Here is a 23,882-nt window from a genome sequence, read left to right as displayed (position 1 = left end):
AAAATGTAAACAAATGCAGTGTCCCATATAAGATTACTGGAGCAATCTGTGATCTATGATTTCAAAAGACTGGTATAAACTATTTTACATATATAAGACACTAACTAATTAATTAAACATTAGGATAAAACATAAGAGAAGTACTCTTGGGGCTCCCTCATCTTATACCTGTTTGTATATCTGAGTTAAACAAAATGTATAAATTTCATAATCTATGAACAATTGGCAATTTAAAGGCTAACAAGTCCCACATAATCCATTACAGTTCAGCAGTGAATACAGTGGATGAGCTGATACTGGAGATCCACAAGAGACAAACAGGAGTTTACTGACCGCTATGAACCCAATGACCCAAATCAGAAGAGACACCCTGTGTTGAGAGCACCAAAAAGATAAAAAAGAAGACAAAAAACTGACCAGTGTCTGCTGGTATCTCAGAGCCTTCCTCTGCGAGGGATCTGCAGCCATTGACAACCAGTCACTGAGCCAAAAATAAACAGAGCATTCAACTCTGTTCAATCACTAGAGTCCCCCCCTCCCACACACACACACACACACACACACACACTCATATTCTCTACACGGCAGTCTGTATGGCTTGTGATGGCAATTTATTTTTCTTAGATACTGGGTGTCTAATCACTCACACCACCCCACAGTTATTCTCTTTCTTTCACGTGCACACAAACACATTAATATCACAGGCACAGTATCAGGCATAACCCCTGGCAGTGCACCTGAATGTGGTGTTAGATCATTCCTCCAGGTGGATTTCCGTTTGGCAGCATGGGTTTTTGGTGATAGGGTGGAGATCAGTTTCAGTCCAGGAAAGATTTACTCGTTACTATGGCACCAAATGTGCACTTTTAAGAATTTGAAATTACTTTGTATCTACCAATGATATTGAAAATTCTGCCATTTTTGTACTCTTACACCTTAGTGCTGCGTTTGATATTGTCATGGCCAATACACCTCCAGCCGACCAGAGAGTGCCAGACCAGCCGGGGAGACGGCAACCCGGAAACGGAAGTGAGAGCGGGGAAGCGCCAAGTATAAAAGCTAGGTGACAATGAGGAGACACTGCCCACTCTTTGATGAATTTATTTCCAGAGACGCCAGCCTTATTTCCCCACGCTCGACTGATTAGATATCCATGACCACGACCTTTGCCTGTCCCCGACCTAGAACTTTGCCTGCCCCTCTTGTGACGACGATCGCTAAACAGATTCCCCATTGTGACCACGACCTTTCGCCGCTATTGACCTTGAGTTTGCCTGCCCCCTTTTGCTAAGACGATCTCCCATGTTACCCCACCTTCCTGCCATCCCAGACGCCCTCCCGTCCAGCCTCCGTCCTTCGCCTCCTTCCCTGTTACCCCCCACGGAGCCAGAGTTCCCTCCCCGCCGCGCTGCGGCGCTTCCACGGCCACACTCCTGTTCCAGCTCACCTCTGGCCGCACTATCACCGGCCAAGCGCCTACGGTCCTCCTCTCCCAGTACGACGACCTACTCCACCCGCTCCAAGCATGCCTGTGAATGCGGCCCCGAACTCGGCCAGTGACAGATATGGATAACCACGTTCTCCTGCTTTCTTGTTTGGTCTGCATTGCAATGGTTTAAATCTCATCTGAGTAGGAGAGTTTTTAGTTTGGCTGGGTAAGAACAGTAGATCTCTGGAGATCTCTCACCTTCAGCTGAACATTATGGTACAGTCAGACAGTTCTGGGGCAGTATTGCGGACCCAGAATCCGAAGGTTGCAGGTTGAAATCCTGAGCTGCCAAGGTACTGTCATCACACGCTGCCCACTGCTCACTAGGACTGCACGATAATTGTATACGCTATATCTGTATCGCAAAGAGTCCGAAATTGCATATTATATACTGTAGCGAACGGGCTCTGTGATGGGAAGAGAAAAGATGTTGATACAATAGAGTAGCTCAGAGAGGCCCTTTATTAGCCAGGACCTTTAGAGCTTGGTATCGGCACAAGAGATCGACAGAAGAGCAACAGGGGAGGCATTCACCCAAGATCATAACTCTAGTTACCCTTCTAGTTTCCCCCAACTGCTCTAGTTACCCCCGACTACCAGGCAACTGCCCACTAATTCCCCCAACACTCACCCTAACGGTGGCTAAAATCTTGCCTCTAACCCCACAGGTGGTCCTTATTCAAATTAGGCCAGCCCTATTGGTTGCCGCTACAATACTATATTGTATGTGAAAAACAGTATGCAAGGCGAGTAGTATGTCCAAATTCATAGTATTCGAAAAACAGTTGACGAGAAGTACCCGTATGATCAGATGGGCCCTTAGTATCTTCATACCCACCTCCCAAGTAGGTGCTATAATGCTATTGGTTAGACAGAGCAGAAAATGAGAAACAAATATGGCAGGAGTAGAGACAAGCGAGGAAAATGACAGCAGTGAAGAACTTGTGTCTAAAAATAACGGTACGTCAGAAATATGGAAATATTTTGGCTTCAAGAGAGAAGACGTGTCACAAATGCAGGTACTGTGTAAGTTGTGCCAAAAAACTGTGGTCACATGGAGAGGAAATACAACTAATCTCCACAGTCACCTGGAACACAACCATAGGGAGCTATATGAAGACTTCCGAAAGTCTAAGGCCAAATCTATCAAAACTGCTAATGAAAGGCCAAGTAACAATAAAAGAGTCGCACAAACAACCATCAATCAAGGTTTTACAAATGCAACACCTTACAAAAAAACATCAAAACGCCACAAGAAATTAACAGATGCTATCACACACTTTTTTTAGATAAAGACATGATGCCTGAGCAAATGATGCCACGTGAGCAAAGAAGGTTTTGTGGGGTTTTTGGATTACTTTGGGATTACTTTATGTGCAAAAACAAATGGTTATTTGGGTGTTATTATTTTAGGAAATACTGTTCTATCATTATAAAGTGCATACAGACATTAAGATCAATGCCCATCAATGCGCATCAGCGGCAGCCAGGTCAGGTAAAGAGCAGGTAGAAAAATGGAGACTTTAGCTGGGTGCCGCTTTCTGTGTGTGTTGCTTTGTGTCACTGTGTACACATCAAAAACAATGCATTGTTTTTCGGTGGATGAACGTTTTGTCAATCTAATAATAATATTGGTGTGTATATATAATATCAACAACAAAAAAAGACGCTAACTCTGAGGTAATTCAGAGGTCATTTTTTTCCATAATTTTTCCATAAATATCACTTGAATGTAATGGGAGAATGTAAGCTTTAATTTGGTATATGACACACAGTCAGGATAATTATGGTTCAAAGATGCATCAGATGCAATACTTTTCTTTAAAACATATCTGGGTGGTAGTAGCCTAGTGGGTAACACACTCGCCTATGAACCAGAAGACCCAGGTTTGAATCCCACTTACTACCATTGTGTCCCTGAGCAAGACACTTAACCCTAAGTTGCTCCGGGGAGACTGTCCCTGTAACTACTGACTGTAAGTCGCTCTGGATAAGGGCGTCTGATAAATGCTGTAAATGTAAATGTAAATATCTTTAATACTGACCAAGTAAGGCCATGTCAAAGATTTGGCAAATTACAGGCTCAGAAATTTCTCAAAAACCTGTATTTCTGAGCCTGTAATTTGCCAAATCTTTGACATGGCCTTACTTGGTCAGTATTAAAGATATGTTTTAAAGAAAAGTATTCAAGAAAATAGTCTTTAAATTATGTAGAATTATTTTATGTATTAAACAGAGAGTTGCCAAAAAAAGCTGGGTTAGCTGTGAGTTTAGCAGGCTAACATATTGCAAAATTTAAGATAATGTGTTTATTTGGGGAAAATATTTCACAGAGGTTAGCAAATTGTAGCTGACAGTTTCAAAGGTTGTTTCAAGTAGCTCACATCTCAAATGCTGTTATATAAAATTGTAATTATAATATTGCAATGTTTTTACACCCTGTATGTCATTGTTTTGTTTTTTCCTAAGTCTTCAGAAAATGCTGGTGATGAGTGCATTACTCGAGCTGTTGGTCTCTGCAAAAAGTTAGTGGGACATTTCTCCCACACCTGGAAGGGTAAAATGGCACTGAAAATGGCACTCCCTCATCACAGAATGCCCTACAAGGTGGGGTTCGAGGCAGAGAAGCATTGAGATAGTTCTAGAGCATCAGCGGGCCATAAGTGTCGTCCTGTCAGCAGGATGTCGTGCTGCTGTCACACGAACCGGGATCAGAACGAGAGAGACCTGTAGGAGGAGACGAGAAACAACAACAACAACATCAACAACATTTATTTCTTATATAGCCCAAAATCACATACAGTATGTCTCAATGGGCTTTGACAGGCCCTACAGTTGGCACCCCCCACACTTGACCCTTCTGCACACAAAAAAAGAAAGGAAGAAACCTTGGGAAGGAGTGATACAGAGAGGGACACCCTTCCAGGGTAGAGTGAGCCTGCAAATGGTGTCAGTGCAGGGTTGATGACATAATAATAAGACCTACAGTTGTAGGGTTGGAGAAGTCCAGGATGTAGTCAGTGTCATGGTCTAGATTACGTGTCCATAATGATGTTACTGGTCCATTTGAAGATCCCTATAGCTGTAGTTGTAACGGTGGTGGTGGCTGTGGTGACGCTCTGGTTTGTTTCATGGTATGTCCTTGTTAAGCAGTTGTCAGGAACCAGGATTTATTTGCTGGTCTCTTCACTGGGGTCTGGCAGTAGTCTGGGTGCTTGATTGGTTTTGAGATTGGATTTAGACACTGAGACGGGTCCAGGATGAAGCGACTCGGAATCCAAGACCGTTCTTCTGGTCCATAGCCGGTCCAATGCACCAGATACTGGACCACCTGACCCCTGCGCCGAGAGGCAATAATGCGCTCCACTGTGTATGCCGGTCCCCCGTCGACAATGCGTGGCGGTGGCGGATCCGGAGCCGGAGGATGAAGAGAGGATCTGACAAAGGGCTTTAGTTTACTGACATGGAAAACCAGGAGGGAGTTGGAGACGGTAGGTGAGGGGGTTGATCCAGCTGAGCATCCGGAATGGCCCGATGTATCGAGGGGACAGTTTGTGTGACTCAGTCCTGAGACGTAGGTCTTGGGTAGATAGCCACACTCTCTGTCCCACTCGGAAGCGGGGATGCCGGCGGTCTTCGTGAGGCGGCAAGGTGGTCTGACTGCGCTGATTTCCAGGGCTTTCGGCAACCATAGATTAACTGTTGGGCTGAGGGGACCCCACCTGCAGGCACCTGGTGAGCAAAGAAGGTGGTTTGATATCCATGGCAGATTTCAAAGGGGCTATGGCCGGTGGCGGAGGAGACTTGCAGTCGATGGGCAAGCAATCTTTTTAGTACTGCTCTCACGTGTTGGATATGTGATTCCAGGGTGGGCCAGTAGATGAGTACATCGTCCAGGTAGGCATACACCCACCGTCCCAGCATGTCCTGGAGAGCATCGTTGATGAACTGCTGAACTGCATTTCCGTGTTGCTCCCAGTCACATGATGGAAGAAGACAGTGATCTAACAAAGTCCATAAAGATAAAGATTTTAGAGGACATGAACACCAAGTATGACAACCCAGCAACTCAAGAACTGCTGGACATGATCTCCTTTATGGACCCCAGATTCAAAGCCAACTACATCAGCTACAACTACAAGGTGTCAGACATCAGAGCCAGGGTGATGTCTGAAATTGAAGCAATTGTGAGATAGGTAAATGTTAATATGACAATAGTAAGTGACAAAATAATGCACTATAACTAAATTTGATTACAGTTACTTTATTTCTCTATTTTAGGAGCAAGACCTAAGTAATCAAGATCACCAGGGTATGGGTCCAACAGATGTCACCTTAAAGAAGGCCAAAAAGTCCCTGGGTAGTTTCTTCAAGACATCCCCAGCTCATCTATGGAACCAACAGCTCGAGTAAAGTTCAAGTAATGCGCTCATCACCTTTAAAATCATTTTCTGAAGAGTTAAGAAAAACTGTGGAAGTTGAACTGAACAACTACATGATGTGTCCCACCATAGACAGTGAGATGGACCCTCTCACTTGGTGGCAAGTCCATCAGGTCGACTTCCCAAACCTGAGTAAGCTAGCTAGGAAATATCTCTGTATACCAGCAAGCAGAGACTTTACAGTACATCAGGAAATGTTGTGACGTGCCAACGCACATGTTTAATACCAAAGTCAATATGCTAGTTTTCCTGCCAAAAAAGCTGGAATAAAATAGCATTGACAGTCAAGCACATATGGTATGGCATTGTGCCAAAACAGGTTTACGTGTTACTTAATGTTTACATGTTAATATTTATTTTTATTTATGTGGATATATTTCTTTTGTTTGAACTGATATGTTAGTGTTTCCACTACATACCAATTTCTTTAAGGCCTGTACACTCTGTTTAATAGTATTTTCTTATTTCATTTTTGTTTAATAATATTTTTTGGATATAAAAAAAAAACTGCCATGGCAAGGAAATATTTTGTTTAAAATATGCTCTTGTTTTAAGACACTCTTGATAAGTGAATGGTTACATGTAAATAAAAAGTAATATTTGTAAGCAATTCATATTGTGTTGGCAGGTCTATGGTAACAGCAAACCAGAAATCATAATATTTGCTGAGGGTTTTTAAGTCTGAATATTTGCAACTTCCTTGACATATTGTTTCTTTTTAGCCTGAATTAGATTTAATTAGATCAGATATATTATCTGTTTATTTTAGTATGATCATTACATATATAAATGATTTATTTTAAAAATAGGTAATAATAGTGGTGGCCTAGCGGTTAAGGAAGCGGCCCCGTAATCAGAAGGTTGCCGGTTCGAATCCCGATCCGCCAAAGTGCCACTGAGGTGCCACCGTCCCCACACACTGCTCCTCGGGCACCGGTCATGGCTGCCCACTGCTCACTCAGGGTGATGGGTTAAATGCAGAGGACAAATTTCACTGTGTGCACTGTGTGCTGTGCTGCTGTGTATCACATGTGACAATCACTTCACTTTAATAATACTTTAAAAAGCATTTCTCTAGGGAAATGTTATATTGCACGAAATTTCGTTATTGCAATATTCAACAACAATATCGCATATTTTCCCAATATCGTGCAGCCCTACTGCTCACCAATGTTGGTGGTTAAATGCAGAGGACACATTTCATTCTATGCACCGTGTGCTGTGCTGGGATGTTTCCAAATGACAATCACTTCACTTTCATTTGTTACACACACTTCCCAGATCAGGAGAGGTGCAATTTACTGCTGGCCAAAACCAATCAGTATTTCTGACCTGATGAAAAAAAGACAAAACTGTCCACAGTTCAAGGGTTTAAAGAAAGTAATTTATTATATAATATTTAGCAGGAGACTTCTTTACAAAAACATTTCCCCAAAATCCCTTTGGCAGTGATCAGCAGTGACTGATGAATAGAACACAATGTGACTGGTGGCACTCAGTAGGACAGGCCATGGGGCAGGGTAACCACTGAGCTGCCTAAAATCTGTCAGATACATAACTGATGCCATTTTATTAGAAGTTTCATTTGTATAGCTGTTCTGCAGCATACCCACACAGCGCCATGGGCTCACCAGACGATGAAATTCATAATTATGCATGTACTTATGACATATGAACAATGATGAAAAAAAACAATGTTCTGGCAGCTGATCAATTAAAATCTGCCTGGGTGACATCACTCCACCGTGTGCTATGTTCGGATGGCCCTTCACATGAAGGTCACAACCTCCACTACTCCACACAAGGTATCAGTATCATAACACTGTAAATTTTATGGCAAGTTCCTTTTTCGGATAACACTATTGGGACCAATCAAAATGCATAAAAATATTCTTCAATTTAACAGATGTTTTAGCTCACTTACCAATCAAGAACAGCTTGAATCAAGCATAGTTTAAAGTATATATACACACACAAAAATATACAATCTGGTGTCATGTAATCACACAGCTGACATATAGCAAACATTTAGGTCACCTGTCCAAACTGTGCAAGATAATTTCAGCAAATTCATAAACTATGCACATACACTACACATACTGTCACCTTGAGCCACTCTGGTCAGCCCTGGTCTGCTGTTCTGTGTGACTCAGCTGCCACCAAGTGGCAAATTATTTAGAGTGACTGATATTAATTGGGTGCTGTGATGGCTAATACCACACCCCGGCATCCTCAAAATAGTTCAAAATAATTATCAAAACAATGTGACTTTATTCTGAAAGTATGAAAATTTATTCTCTGTATCTTTTATTTATTCACTCATTGGCCCTAAAACACATTGGATAAAGGAAAAAGGACATTCAAGAATGTAGTTGCTGATTTAGCATATTTCATTATTAAAACGTCAATGCCCCAGCAATTATTCAAAATATATTGACCATAAAACATATATAAAACAGTTAATATATACAGATCTTAAGTTTTTTTTGTCACAATAAAAAACTAAAATCGTTCTGGATTTGTTTAGGCATTACAAGACTTCATGAGGTCAGATACCTTTTATGATCATGATCTGTTTGTTAAAAAAAAAAAACAGTACAGAACCAGGGTGTTTCCTAAACTTACACGAATAGAACTGTTAAGCGGATTGTGAGAATAGCATCCCTGAACTTTAAAGGAGTGTCTACAGATTTTAGCACAGGATTACTATCATTCATTAGTGTGCGCCCAAAAGTAGAAAAAAACATGAGGAATATAACAATGGGTATAAAATGATCAAATAAATAAGATAATGGATTTTTATTTGGTCCACGCACAAGTTCTGTTATGTTGTGTTCCACAGTAATGTGTTGAACACTGTATCATATATAGTAAAAATATATCTTAGCCAAGGTAGCCATCACCTAATTATATATATTACTGGTGCAATATGGGTAATTCAATATTGGCCAAACCCTAGTAGATGCAAATAAAAAGGTAATACAGTTTTGAGCAGCAAACTGTGGTGGACATGCCACTACAGTAATTTTGCCGTCTGAATGGTACGAGCTACCACTAAACACACCTAAAGTCTGGCATCGCCAATTAAATTAATAAGACATTCAAATCCCTAATTTTCTCATTTATTATAAAAATGGAAAACAATTTGATCTGTGTATATGACATGACAGCGTGTCATGATGTTCTGTGGACACAAATGCACCACATTATCAGAAATGAGTGCAAATGGATGGAACCAAGCCTATTAATGGGATTGCTTGCATTAGCTTGTAGCTTGCAATTCTGATATGAAAAAAAAAGATTGAATGATTCTTGGAAGTTTCCTCCGGAAACACTATCTCACTATAGGAGGTTCATTCTCATCATCTTTCTGTAAAACTAGTCATATTTTGATGCCTGAACAGTAAGTACATATGTAGAATTCATCAAAGGTGCCGATAGTTCAGTGTGGAAACTGTCATAATAGCACAGCACAGTAATAACTGGTGGTTTATCCTGGGAATGTTCTGCCTGAGGGTGTGTTGGGGCAAACCATAAGAATGTTTGCATACAGCTGTGTGTGTTGTGTTCAGCTCTGGGGGAAGTACTTTGGAAAAAGGTAGAGGTCTTTGCAGAGAGAGCTGGTGAATTCTGACATCTCCTTACAGCGATGGTAAGCTGAGCCTGGGGCATGTCCCTCTCTCTCTTTAATACGCCCGTTCACCTGGGAGAGACATGTACTTAATGAATACTAGTAATGAATTACCACACAACCAATGAAAAATGTACATTGTAGATCTTTGGTCTCAGGTAGAGCACTGAATTTCAGAAGTCTTCTGTAAAATATCATAGATCTTAGATTTCCTGCCCATGATTGAATAGTTCATCTCTGATCTAGCTGTTCCTAATCAACATGAGAAATTTTGACCTTAAGCAATGTTATATGAATGATAAATAAAGTTATCAAAGTGGCAGCTCTGCATAAGTATTTTAATCAGTCTTTGTGTAAGTGGTACCTGCACCAGTATATCAGACAGGTGTGTGTCTCTTGCCCTCTGCCTGAGCATCATATTCAGCTCCTGAACAAACCAGGAGCCCTTCTTAGTATTCCTCATGGCTGCTGTGCCTAATGAACAAGACATAAAAACCACAAAGGTAAAAATGTTTGCTGACAAATGCCAGTAATCAGTTATTTTCATTGATTATTATTTCAATTAGTCGTTTGTTTCATGCCTCCTATCTCTGCTTCTTGAGGGCACAACAGTGCATGTTTTACCTCAACTGCTCAAACAAAAAAGTTACTAATAAAAAATAATAAAAAATTTATTATGTAAATAAAATGTCACAGTTATGACTTTGTGGTACTCTGGATCCTTGTGCAGGACCAGAGTTTTGTTGTTGTTTGTATTTAAGTGAGCCTATTGTCTATCATTTATTGTATGTTTGTGTTCATGCTTGTTATCATGTATGATGTCCTCTTGTTTAAAGTATGTCCCTTTGTCAATGTCAAGTCATGCAAATGCAGCCAGTGTTCTTTTTGAGCCAATGAAATGACAAATTAACAAACTTAGCAACATCATCTATGAGACCTGGCTTTGCAAAAAGTAAACTTTTAAAATCAAGGTAGAATAAGCACCCTAAGAGAACGTTTTCAGTCAGAAATTGTTGCATGGCAGAGAAAGAATGGAAGCATTCACATGGCCAACAAGACAGGGGATTCAATGGACAACAGAAGAAAACACAATAAATACATATATATAATAACCGGGCAGGGACAGGGCAGAAGCAGTATACATCTATACTCTACACATCAGGTGAACATGATCAGGTAATTAGGAAAACACACACAGAACATGTAAACACTAGTCCAGAACACAGAACCTGAGCATCCCCTAGTGTCAGGACCTCGACCTGGGTTGTATAAACATGTGAAATTCTGAAAGCAGTTAAGCAGTGTTCAAAAGTGGTACATACCACTAAGCCCATTGAGACATACTGTATGTGATTTTGGGCTATAAAAGAAATGTTGTTGTTGTTGTAATACATACCTTTGAGAGAGGCAAAGCCACAGATCATGTCAGAGCGCTGAGGCAGCTTGACCCTCAGTTTATCCCTCTCCTCTCTCTCTCTTCTTTCACTCTCAATCTCCTCCTCCTGCCACCCTGCATCCCTCTGCTCATAGCCGAGTGACTGAGTATGCCCAGGGCCGTCCAACTGGTCCACACCACAGTCCATCTCCTCTACAAACAGAAAGTAATGGAATTAACTGCAGCAGATAAAGAAGCACACTGCTTGCATACCTAAAGTTCACCTGTATGTGCATCCCCATTCTGAGAAATGGTTAATTCCATGTCAAGTGTCCAAAAACTTACACCAAACCATTGCAGATTTGCCTGAAAAATTACAGGAGGTTTGCACTCTTCCCAAAAGCTTTGGCATAATTTTTTTACCACTAACCTCTGGGGAGCCATTTAGAGATTGCTGTTATTAGAAATTTATTTAAACAAGGTCCTTCACATTAAGGGTTAAAATCTACCTCCAGTACTTATAATATAAAAAAATTACGGCATCCACCAACATAAAGTTGACTGTATTAGAAAGATTAGATATTTGTGATGGTATTCTACCTTTTTCTGCAAAAAATAGAAAAAAATGTTGTGCTTTTGTACACATGCAGCATTCATAACCTATGAAAGTGTCACGACTACGGACTTACGGGGGAAGGAAGCGCAGAGGTCTGACATGTTGGGAAGGGTTTTATTTATAAACAAGCAATAAACTCAAAGAAACAATGGCGCGGTGGCCGAAAACGATTTAACTTAAATACAGATAAACTAAAACTAACCCGTAGGCGTGTGGCGATTGCCAGAACTCAACTTACAAACAGTGTTACCAACTGAAGTTCACGAAAATGCCAGCGACCCCGAACGGGCGGAAACTTCCGGCATTTATGGGGCGTCAGGATTGGATTCCGGTGTGGAGCCCAGCTGCAGGCAATCCTGACACCCACATTGATTGTATAAAATTGTATCCTGAACATGTTTTTGTAAACAGCTTAAATAACAAAACTTATTTAGTCACTGTCCAAATATTTTGAGGCTAACTGTATGTGTGGGTGTGTATATGAGTGCACACATGCAGTGAGTGTACGCACAAATTCACACAAAAACATGCATAAAAACAAACACTTCTGTGCTGACCTCCTCTGCAAGCTTGGATGAAAAACACCTTTGGCTTGTTCTGGAGCTGATGACAATGAGCGTTATTAAAAGCCTCAAACACCCAGTCCAGCTGGCAAAAAAGAAGAAGAATCAGGACAGGACCATCTAACCATTTTTTTTTTGTTTAGCCCCAATTTCCCTGTCCCAATTCATATAATTTCTCTGTCTGGTTCTTCAGTGGTTGTCTGGTACCTTCAGTGGTTGTCCATCGATGCCATAAACAGCCCCTTCAATTCCATGGGACAGCAGAGACACTGCACAGCAGTCAGCATCCCGGTGTTCTGTACGTTGACTAAATTGCTCTATACACTTCCGCATGTCCTGACCAAGCATGCACAGACACACACAAACACATTAATATTATTCATAACTACAGTACAGGGCAAAAGTTTTGAGAATGACACAAATACCGATTTTCACAGAGTTTGCTGTTTCTTTTTTATTATGGCAATTTGCATATACTCTTTGTCATGAAAATGAACTTAACTCAAGAAATGAGTTAACAAAACCTTGTAACTTCTGACAAGCTCCAAGCACTGATTATAAAGGAATGGGTTGCCATCAGTCAGGATTGTTGATTGTTGATTGACAGCATGTCAGAGCGAATTGCAGAGGTCTTGAAAAAAAAGGGCCTACAATGCAAATATTGACTCTTTGCATAAACTTCATGTAATTATCAATAAAAACATTTGAAATTTGAAATTATACTTCAGTACACCACAGAAACTACTGACAAAAGATCTAAAACATTAAATCAGCAAAACCAGTATTTGAAAACCACTATTTGTGTCATTCCCAAACTTTTTTGCCACAACTGCAATTACAGTGCATCTGGAAAGTATTCACAATGCATCACTTTTTCCATATTTTGTTATGTTGCAGCCTTATTCCTAAATGGATTAAACCCAATTTTTCTTCAGGATTCTTTAATGACAATGTGAAAAAAAGTTTATTTTATGAGGTTTTGGCAAAATTATAAAAAATGTAAAAATGGACCTGCATCTTATAGACAAGCACATCTTATTATTCTACAATTTTTTTTTTCTTTTAAAAGTTAGTAGGTGCAGTTTATATATAGGTGCGCTATATAGTCCAGAATTTGCGGTAACAAACATCCTTTGTATGTGCAACTTTTCAAACAAGCATGTCAGTAAAGTATAAAAAATTGGGTCTTTATCCACTGCATGGCAGTGTCTCAACCTGCATTCAGGTACTCTACTGTATCACGTACTCCACGTCAGATATATTACCTCTTTAATGATGACTAAACTGCGTAGTACATTAGATAAAGTCGCTCCCCTCAAAAGGTATGAGATAAAAACTGAATTCCTTGGTATAATAATCACACACGCTCACTTAAGAAGACCGCCCGGAAATTAGAACGTAAATGGCTTCGAAAAAAATGAAACGTATTCAGAATAGCATGGAAGGAGAGCCTTTTTAACTATAAGAAGGCTCTTAGCGCGGCTCGATCAACATATCTGTCCTCGTTAATAGGCAAAAACAAAAATCTCAGATTCCTGTTTAACACTATAGCCAAACTAACCAGGAATAAGACAGAAACAAACACTACCACCCAATATCATCATAGTAGCGATGATTTTATGAATTTCTTTAATACTAAAATAGTCACGAATAGAGATAAGATTAAAAACACAACAAATAGCTCCGCCGATATTTCTATGGAAAATAATCTTCAAATAGCTGACCACTGATTAGAACGCTTCAACCTTATTAAAGAGCATGAACTAATTAAATTAATGTCCTCGTCAAATCAATGTACTTTCGCTTTGGATCCGAATCCAACATGGTTCCTTAAGCAAGTAGCACCCGATATTATAAATTCTATCCTCAAAATTGTTAACTCATCGCTTAGCACCGGCCACGTACCATGTTCGTTCAAGGTAGCAGTCATAAAACCCCTGAATAAAAAGCCTGATCTTGATCGCAGTCAACTTTCAAATTATAGACCGATATCAAACCTTCCGTTTATATCAAAAATCTTAGAAAAAGTCGTAGCCCAGCAGCTGAGCGCATACCTAGACAGCAACAATATCCACAAAGTATATCAATCAGGATTTAGACCTCATCATAGCACTGAGACAGCGCTGGTTAAAGTGGTTAATGACCTGCTGTTGGCCTCTGATCAGAGACGCATCTCGCTGCTTGTCCTGCTTGATCTGAGTGCAGCGTTTGACACTATCGATCACGTTATTCTCCTTGCCAGGTTAGAGAATGTTATTGGGATTAAGGGAACAGCCCTTGAATGGTTCAGATCATATCTAACCAACCAATATCAGTTTGTGGATATCGATGGTGTTTCTGTCCTAGATCAGTTACTTTTTTCCCTATACATGTTAACTTTAGGTGACGTCATCCACAAACACGGTATTAGCTTTCATTGCTACGCTGACGACACACAGCTGTATCTGTCAGCAATGCCAAAATAGAGAATTGACTGTCTGAAGGACATTAGACAGTGGATGCTCACCAACTTTCTCCTGTTAAACCCTGATAAGACAGAAGCTCTCGTACTTGGGTCTCAAGCAGCCAGACATAAGCTGGCTGACTACATCATAACCCTGCATAGCCTATCTAGTTCACCAAGTATTGAAGTACACTGTAAAAAGTAATTGCTGATTCTACTTAAGAAAAGTTTGTAAATTTAACTAACTGTGGAAAATGTGTTTATTTAACTTGATTAGAAAAGTAGTGTGAGATTTTTATCAATGCAATGGTTAAACTAAACAAATTTAGTACATAGTACTTAAGAGTGTTGAGTGTGTTATACTGAAGGCATGTTCACACTGTGTGATTATTATGTATTTTCCAGCTGTTTTAATAATGTACATTTATTTCAGCTAAGTCTCTATTTGCATAGAGACACACAAATAGGAGTAGAGACAAAAATATTTATTTTCCTTTTACCATTTTTACCATTTTTTATTTATTTATGTATTCATTTGTTCATAGGTTCTGGATCTTTTCCCCATTTGCGCAATAAAATAACTGGAAAAGCAGTAAGATTTAAGCTTATTGCCAAGACAATCAGCTGCTGCTGCTTCTCAGTCAAACATATTTGAATTTACTGGCCTATGGTTAAATATCAGGATAGCGCGAAACAACTCTTCTAATTTCTTAAATGTACTTTCGTCTCGCGCATGCGCAATGCGACGGAACACAGGTGTTTGGAGAGGACGCTGACGAAGAAGAACTTGAACAGGCTGAACAGCGCGTTTTCGGGATGTGGTGGCACAAGAAGTAAGTATACTCGTGATGAGCTGTTTATAAACCCCAGTGTCATTGTATTACTCATTAAAAACGTAAATCTAATTTTCATTTGCTAGTTGTGAGGAAAGAGGAAAAAACATAAAAAGGCACATTGAAGTAGTTTTATGTGGAATGCGACCAATTTTTACTGAACACTCGTGTTATTCACAGCTTGTAAGCTATTTTAATTGGTTGTAAATTCATGGTTTATCATTAATGATGTGTAAAAACCAGTGCGGCCTTCATGAACATTCTTTCTAGAACGTTCGATCTGCACATGTTGTTCACATGGAAATGTACAACACGATGACTGAATGAGGATATCTTAATTAACAAGCTACTAACATATTTTGTGTTTTTTATTTAGTGTATGCTTATTTTAGGGGTTTAAATTTATGCAGTGGAAGTGTTTTGTTCTGTTTGTTCTCGTGTGAAAAGAGGGCTCGGCTGTTGAAACACTACAGATTGAAACATGGAAGCTACACTAGAAGTACTCCAATTCCATGTCTCTACACAGATTGTCTGTGCTCATTCAAATAATTTAATGCACTAAGGGTGCACTTAACAAAAAAATCATTCATATCAGGCACATGTGGTCAATCGAGTCCATGTGATAACATCCCTTTGATATTTCACTGCCCACTTTGCAATTTTGAGGAGCCCTGCACAGAGTCTATTTTTTTTCTCATTTGCGGTAGCATCTCAAAAATCATGAAACTGTGCAGTGTCCATACAACAATTGCAATTTTGAGAGCAATGTCTACTCTACATTTAATTCCCATAAATATAGAGAGCATGGAGCATTTGATCAGAGGCAGTTGAAATCTGACATTCTTTTGTATGTTGCAACACATAGTGTAGATAATGTGCAACAAGAACAGCCTCTGATCCTGTAGATGAACATTTGGAGGAAAATGATATAGAGAATGAAAACTTTGATGAACTATATCATCAGTTGGAGCATAATTTAGCCTCACTCTTTCTCAAGATGCAGGTGATTTTGCATGTTTCAGATTTGGCTGCGCAGGAAATAATTCAACAAATAAATCAAAATTTACTTCTTTCAGAGTCCCTTGTCTACCATGCTGTTCAGCAAATTCTCCTTGAACATGGACTGAATGACTGTGATTCATTAGTGAGAAAAATAGTGAATGCAGTAAAAGACAAAAGGTGGCCAGCCCTTTTCACACAGAGTCAGGTGAGAAAATATTCTTGTCTACATTGGTTTTATAATCATTAAAGAAATAGTTCACCCAAAAATTAAAATTCATTTACTCAGGTAGTTCCAAACCTACGTGAGGGCAAGTAAATTATGATTTTTGGATAAATTATCCCTTTAACCACTTTTTAGATTGATATTTAATTCATACTTACACATCAGTCAAAAGAGATTGCTTCATGTCAGTTTGTCACAATTTTTTAGATTTTTACAGAGTTTAGTCACATATCTGGCAAAAAACTTGGAATCAGAATTTTTTTCAAGAACTGGACAAGTTCACTGAACGTTTCATCGATATCTTCAGGACTAAAGGTGGAGACACTGGCGCCAAACTTAAGAAGATTCTGCACCAGATTGAAAATGATGTAAGCTCCTCAGACACATTTTATATTAAAACAACTGTTTCTTTTGCTGTTGTTCTTTGCTCTGTTTTGTGTTAGTGTCATGAGCTCAATTAAGTAGTAATTTTTATCATAACTTTGCAGAAATCCAACATCAACGTTCTTCATGGACTACCATTCCTTCTCGGGGAGGACCCCACAGATTTTTAGACCTGTTTTGTAAGTAGTTTTGTTTGTGATGTGATTCTTATTTAACATTCAAATTGCTCTTTAAACAGTTTTGAGATCTGAACAGTCAGGAGACTGAAACAAAGTAAGGGGTAGGCAAGGACCGAAAAAAAAGAACCTGGTACCGAATTTGTCTGCTCCTGGGGTAGAGAAAAGAAAGTTAAGATAAATTAAGAAAAAAGACAGTATGAAGACACATTTTATATTACATAATGAGAGGAAGTGAAAAACAATAGTAAGAAGGACAATAGACAGGAGGTTGGAAATTTAGACAGGTAGGAAGAATAAAGGACAGACGCAAGAGATAGTAATTAAAAAAGGTAAGAAAGTACAGTCAAATAAATATAAAATACAGAAAGGAGATTAGATTGAAAGAAGGAAAAAATGGATATTTATATTCATGACATTTATAGGTGATTTTTAAAAAATCTATCAATTCTTCTCCATAATTATGGAGAAGAATAACTAATTTATATAGCTGGCCTTCAGTTTGATTTATTGTCTTTTCATTCTGTGGTTTGAATGTCTGTATTCTTTCCTGCATCCACTGATGTGTCCTGATTGAAAACACCTGTATATTTAAACATATTATGGTGTTAATTTAGTTTCACATTTTAATGTGCATTTCTGCTCTTAAAGATGTTTTGTGGCTTACTTTGACCTCATTATTGCTATTTGCCCTGTTTTTAGGACTGTGACAACAATGAAGACTTGTCCGACATTACAATTTGAATTCTGACGGTTATTCCCGAGCACTCTGCAACTGCAGCACTACCCTACTCCCTGCATCTTGATGCCAGAACAACAGCTATCATTTTGGAAGGTACCGTGGTTCTGGATAACATGGAAAATCTTCCACAAGCAATGTGTCTGCTCTTTGGACTGATTTATGCTCTAAACGTAGAGTATCCTGCAGCTCTGAAGAGCACATTTGATTTCATACAGAGAGTGATTTTGTCTCTTGGCCATAAGTCACTAAAAACCTAAAATCCTATCACTAAAACTCGCTTGATGCAGTAATATGTCATTGCCATGATGTGAATGTTCAGTACTACACTGATAGTGTTTTCCAGTTGTTAAAAAGGAAAAAAAGTTTACTTAATGTTAGTTTTAAAAGAGTTTTATTAGAAGACAATTTTTAAGAGAACTATATTAGAAAAGCTTTATTAAATTTACAGACTGTTCAGTGTTTGCAAGCTCTGCTTTTGACCCCTTTGTAAAGATGTTAAGGTTTTTTGTCTAAATGGTTTTTGGCAGCCCATGTTGACAGGCATGCTTTAAGTAATGTCTATAGAGCAAATAAACGTTCTAGTGTCTTTGTATTCTTAGATCACCAGCACATTCTTAGATGTGTACTTAGAACTTTGAGTAAACCTTGCTTGAGAAATTTAAGGCAATCAGTTTCCATAAATTCTTCTAGTAAAATGAACAAGCAGGTATGTTAAAATAACTGTTTTATTTAAGTTTTGCTAATAAATCTCAACTTAAAACTGTAAGTTAGCTTAACTTTTGAAATTTAGTTACTGGTACTGATGTTTTATGGTAACCTCTACAAATATGGGGCAGTGGTGGCCTAGCGGTTAAGGAAGCGGCCCCGTAATCAGAAGGTTCGAATCCCGATCCGCCAAGGTGCCACTGAGCAAAAGCACCGTCCCCACACACTGCTCCCCGGGCGCTTGTCATGGCTGCCCACTGCTCACTCAGGGTGATGGGTTAAATGCAGAGGACAAATTTCACTGTGTGCACCGTGTGCTGTGCTGCTGTGTATCACATGTGACAATCACTTCACTTCACTTAAAATACGCAAGTTAACTCTACAAAGATGAGGTAAGTAGAATCAAGTCAAAAAGTATGACCTAATTTGCTTGAGAATTTTGAGGTAACCAGTTTCCATGGCTTTTCTAAGTAAAGTCAACTTATTACTTTTTACAGTGTAAAGGATCTAGGTGTCATCATTGATGCAGGTCTCTCATTCAATTCGCACGTAGATAATGTCACTAGGATAGCATTCTTTCACCTTAGAAATATTGCGAAAATAAGAAATATCATTTCAATGCATGATGCAGAAATGTTGGTCAATGCATTTATTACATTAAGGTTAGATTACCGCAATGCATTACTGTCTGGATGCTCTAGTAGGTGCATGAGTAAACTCCAGCTAGTAGAGAATGCTGCAGCCAGAGTTCTAACTACAACTAGGAAATTTGACCACATCACCCCAGTCTTACAATCACTGCACTGGCTACCCATCAAATTTAGGATTGACTACAAAATCCTACTTTTGATCTTTTAGTGAACTTTTAGTTATTTACAACCCGCCACGCCCCCTTCAATCAAAGGGTCACTACTGGTACCAAAAGTTCAGAAGGTCACAGCTGGGAGCAGATCCTTCTCATACAGAGCTCCGCAGGTGTGGAAGGCCTTGCCTGTCAGTGTCCGGGACTCAGACACAGTCTGAGACACGCAGTGTCAATTATAAAGTCCAGTTTATCACAGAGTCCCCCTGTTAGACACAGACACAGACAAAGTTAAATTCACCCTAGTTAGGCTGTCCTAGTTAGGGTACCGGGCCACTATAGCACCAATATACTACTATCACCACATATTTCAGTATTGGTCGTACAGTGCAACCGTCTGCCGCTGCTTCTGTTTGTTTTCTCAGAGACATGGAATCAAGCGCACAGACTACTGGCAGACTCCAGTGAAGAGACAAGCAGATAAATCCTGGTTCCTGACAACTGCTAAACGAGGACATAGCATGAAACGAACCAGAGGGTCACCACAGCCACCACCATCGTTACAACTACAGCTTCAGGGATCTTCAAGTGGACCAGTAGCATCATTATGGACATGTAATCTAGACCATGACACTGGACTACATCCTGGACTTCTCCAACCCTACACCTGTAGGACTTATTATTATGTTTTCGTTCTTTCTTTCCTATTGTACAAATCATCACCAGCCCTGCACTGACACGATTTGCAGGCTCACTCTACCCTGGAAGGGGGTCCCTCTCTGTATTACTCCTTCCCAAGGTTTCTTCCTTTCTTTTTTTTTCTCTCTCCTAAAGTTTTTTTGTGTGGAGTTTTTCCTTGTGTGCAGAAGGGTCGAGTGTGGGGGGTGATTTTGGGCTATATAAGAAATAAATGTTGTTGTTGTTGTTGTTGATGGAACAATGATGTATGAAACTTCTGATGCTTTTTTCCACTATGCCACAATACAACATGGTCTTGTGAATCGCAATATAATTTGTGAATTCAGTACAGTCAATGGTATCACAAAGATGAGTACACTTTTGTGAAATACTATATATATAGTGCTGCTTGTAAGCAACACAAAAAGGTGAGTTAACGTTAGCAAAAGTACTAAGGTTCACTGATGATGCTGTGACAGCAATTCTCTCTACAGTGTAAAAGGTACCACTTTCTCTTAACAGGAAATGTGGATTCTCTGTACCTGTGCAGAGAGGTCCCTCTGGATGAGAACTTTGAAATCCAGTTCGACAAACAGCTTCCTCAGGACCTCCTCATCCACCTCTCCACCGCGACGGCTGTCAAACTCTGACATAGAAGGGTCAAAGTTCACATTGCTCAAAACCAAGGCAAGTCCTCGTGGAGATGACGTCATTTTGTATGCCTGCCAGAAAGTGAGTGATGCCAAGAATACAAAAAAACAGCCATGCATTAGAACAACATAGCTACCTAACTACTAATTAACTCGTTATTAACTCTTAAACAATCCAGCAATAGGTCCAGACAAATTCCATTTAACTACTGCAGTAAAAATATACTGAAAGTGCGATGGTGCTGATTTTTGGAGTGCTGTGGAGTTAATAATCTTTATTAGTCATATTTTAAATCTAGTTTAAAAGTACAGGTAGGTGCACAACCTGTTGCCAGTGAGACAGGTAGAACTCTTGTGTGCAGGGCTGCACAGGAATGGTGGCAGGACTGTCAGCATCTAAGCTCGCCTCCATTGATTCTGAAAGGCAATGTACAATAAAAACAATCTATGAAGTAGTCCCCCAATACACTGATCACACAGACAGCTAGAGAAGAGAACTGCTCCACAATGGCAGTATTCAGTGCCAATTTAAAGAATCTATAACTCAGTTATTACTTGAACAGTGTGACATACGCATGACACATCTGTGATCCCTCAAAATAATTGTATAAATAAAAGTACCAGGCCAAATTTTTAGGTCAGCAAAAGTAACACACTGAAACAGCGTCCAAATCCCAAATTTGAATTATGTGAGCATGTATGAATTATTACAGATTAAGACAGCCTTCTCACCATTAGTTCTGGCTCTCTTGGCAGGCACACCACAGTCTTGTGGGTACAGAGAAAAATGATCCGCAAAGTTCTACAGACAAAAGAAACAGACATATCTGATGACACACAATGTTCGTATATAATGTCCACTTCATTTTTGTTTCTTTTCTCTAAAGATGCACGTCAAACAGGTTCAATTTACTATTCGGTATAGCTAATTATTACAAAGCAGAAAAATCTGTTACAAATGTAATGATCCGGTCCGGAAGGTCAAGGATTATTTTCACCTATATATGATTGTATAAAGTCTGTGTCTGTTTGCCATCGAGTCATTGTTACTTGCTGTCTCCCCTTTCCTGTTCACCATGTATTAACCCCCTGTTTCATGACGTTGTGTGTATGCATCCTTCTTCCACGTCATGTCCAGCCATCGTTCCATATCTACTGCCTCGCCAGCACAGGACAAACATGAAACTCTGGTCCGAATCCCAGAAGGGAGTAGTCCCTTACAAAACAGGTTTGTAATGATACTGGTTTCTTTAATGGTTTGTGCAAGATATTCAGATTTAGTTCAAAGTTGCGTGACTCACTGACTTTGTGTGTTTGTGTGTGTGTGTGTGTGTGAGAGAGAGAGAGAGAGAGAGAGAGAGAGAGAGACCACACCCACTCACCCCTGTGCTGGGGCAGCACTCAGTGAGCAGGTCATATAGGTGCAGCTGCTCTGTTTCTTTCAGTGCAGCACAAAAGCTGTTAAAGGCTTTAGGCCCTCGCTTGGGCAAGAGGAGCAACAGCTGCCAGCTTCGCTTCTCATTAGTCTTCTTCTTCTATAACGTAACACCATAACATCAGTTTAAAATTAATGGCACCAGAACATGCAGGGTTTGTCTTCGGTGCTCGTTGTGTAGAGGACTATACTTGTAGAAAGAAAGTTTATGTTCATTTGGCATCTTTTATCCAAAGCTGATGGTGAAAATTACCAGAATCTCCTCTGCCATGCTGTTGGTCAGAATGCCCCTGGTTTGGAGAGTCTGAATGAGTATTTCTTCCACCACCATTTCTCTGCAAAGAACAACGGAGCGCTCCTTAAGAATCCGCTTGTCCCGTTCCTTCATGCCATACTCCTTATGCATTGTGCTATGTGCGTGGGAACAGAAGGACAGAGTCATGCCGGCTGCAACCTGCACAGCACAACAAGAACCACATCACAACATGACCAAGCGCGACACCGACCGATTATACCGATAAAGTACTTTGTAGCACAAAGTGATCGGTGACATGGATTTTCCTTGATTTATAACAATATACTTCAGTAATTAAACAGTAGTAACACTTGACATGGTGAACAGCAACAGCAAGGTGCTTTTCTCCTGGCTTAAACTTAGCTTTAGCATGTTAGCAACGGTAGATATTCATTGTTACCTTTACTGTAGAACAACCTCGCAGGCACAGAAACAAAAAACAAAGTTGAATCCAACTGGACTGGTATGTTCAGTGGGGAAAAACACGACTGCAGCTCTGACGGACGAATTTTATCCCAGAGTGGACGTTGCTAGTACTAGCCCGCCAGACACGGATGTCCGTAGCATCGCTTCTGCTTATTTGACCCAGCCTAAGGCAGCTGCCCTCACCAGCCACACGTTAACCTAAACTTTTTAAAGGAAACCGTCAGATTCCAAGTTTTTAAAACTAGGGAAAAACAGGTCAGCTACCGACTTGGCTATTTTGTTTCAGATAACTGCAAGCTGAAATCTGAACGGAAATCTCGATGTCGGATAATTACTCTGACCACAACTGTATTCGTACTAGCGAATAAACTAACCAAGAAAATGTGAACGCTTTCAATTTAAATCGTGAAACGTCCCTTTGAAGTGACTTCCGCGCTTTTCGAACAGAAGGGCGAATGGAGAGGAGAGGGACGATGATTGGCAGGTAGCGGAGCGCACAAGCCCCACCCACTTTGATCACCCGGACCCGCCTGCAAAACATGCCATCAAGTTAAAAAGGATATCACATTTTATATTAAATATTAACGAATAATATACCTCTTTGTGAAATATGTGAAAATGTTTATTCCCAAACAAGTTCTAAGATGTTCTTGAAAGAAAAATAAAATCCCAATAAATCTTAACAGAAAAAGATCTATGAATAGCAATGCATGTGATGCATGACACCAGACTGGTGACTCTAGACACTATGAAATACATAAGATGTATTCCACAGAGTGACTATACAAAGCATGGATTGTGGGTACAACATGTGGCCCCCAGGGTCATCTTTATTCTAAATGGAATATTTAGAATAGGTACTTTGAGTGCGCAGTACCTATTTTCCAGTCCCATGCCTATTCTCTTTCTGTCCCTCCCCTTTACTCTCATGCTGTCTTGTGCTCCTCTCACAGCAAGGCCTGTCAATAATTG

General features: G+C 39.9%; 2 protein-coding genes across 7 annotated transcripts in view; both read right to left on the bottom strand.

The window, feature by feature from the left end:
* The window catches only part of clcn1b (chloride channel, voltage-sensitive 1b), a 69,652-nt gene extending 69,184 nt beyond the window's left edge, over positions 1-468 (bottom strand). Inside the window, exon 1 of the mRNA XM_028975176.1 lies at positions 418-468. Within this exon, the coding sequence (XP_028831009.1) occupies positions 418-468 (51 nt within the window). The remainder of the gene's footprint in view (positions 1-417) is intronic.
* A 6,825-nt stretch (positions 469-7,293) lies between these two features.
* On the bottom strand, positions 7,294-23,349 carry casp2 (caspase 2, apoptosis-related cysteine peptidase). 6 transcript variants are annotated; one of them, XM_028976903.1, is made up of 11 exons: positions 22,885-23,349; positions 22,443-22,643; positions 22,137-22,289; positions 21,487-21,556; positions 21,080-21,171; positions 20,647-20,826; positions 12,324-12,452; positions 12,111-12,201; positions 10,959-11,150; positions 9,927-10,036; positions 7,294-9,634 (listed from the first exon to the last, which is right to left on the bottom strand). In XM_028976903.1, the coding sequence occupies exons 2-11, from the start codon at positions 22,629-22,631 to the stop codon at positions 9,500-9,502; spliced, it is 1,341 nt and encodes a 446-aa protein (XP_028832736.1). In that variant the 5' UTR covers positions 22,632-22,643; positions 22,885-23,349; the 3' UTR covers positions 7,294-9,499. The 6 variants fall into 6 exon arrangements, with proteins under 6 accessions (XP_028832736.1, XP_028832738.1, XP_028832737.1 ...); XM_028976905.1 differs by having other exon boundaries at positions 12,111-12,156; XM_028976904.1 differs by having other exon boundaries at positions 22,443-22,599.
* Between the last annotated feature and the right edge of the window lie 533 nt (positions 23,350-23,882).

Source organism: Denticeps clupeoides, chromosome 4 (genome assembly GCF_900700375.1).
Source record: "Denticeps clupeoides chromosome 4, fDenClu1.1, whole genome shotgun sequence".
Taxonomy (NCBI): Eukaryota; Metazoa; Chordata; class Actinopteri; order Clupeiformes; family Denticipitidae; genus Denticeps; species Denticeps clupeoides.
This window is presented reverse-complemented; position numbering and strand designations above follow the sequence as displayed.

Bases quoted from the DNA above. Each gene is read 5' to 3' on its own strand.
- casp2 (XM_028976903.1), bottom strand. From the start codon at position 22,631: ATGACTCTGTCCTTCTGTTCCCACGCACATAGCACAATGCATAAGGAG. The intron at 20,827-21,079 runs GTTGTGCACCTA...ACTTTCTGGCAG, and splicing joins ACCTGTCTCACTGGCAACAG to GCATACAAAATGACGTCATC. The intron at 11,151-12,110 runs GTCAGCACAGAA...TTCTGTTTGTAG, and splicing joins CATCCAAGCTTGCAGAGGAG to AGGAGATGGACTGTGGTGTG.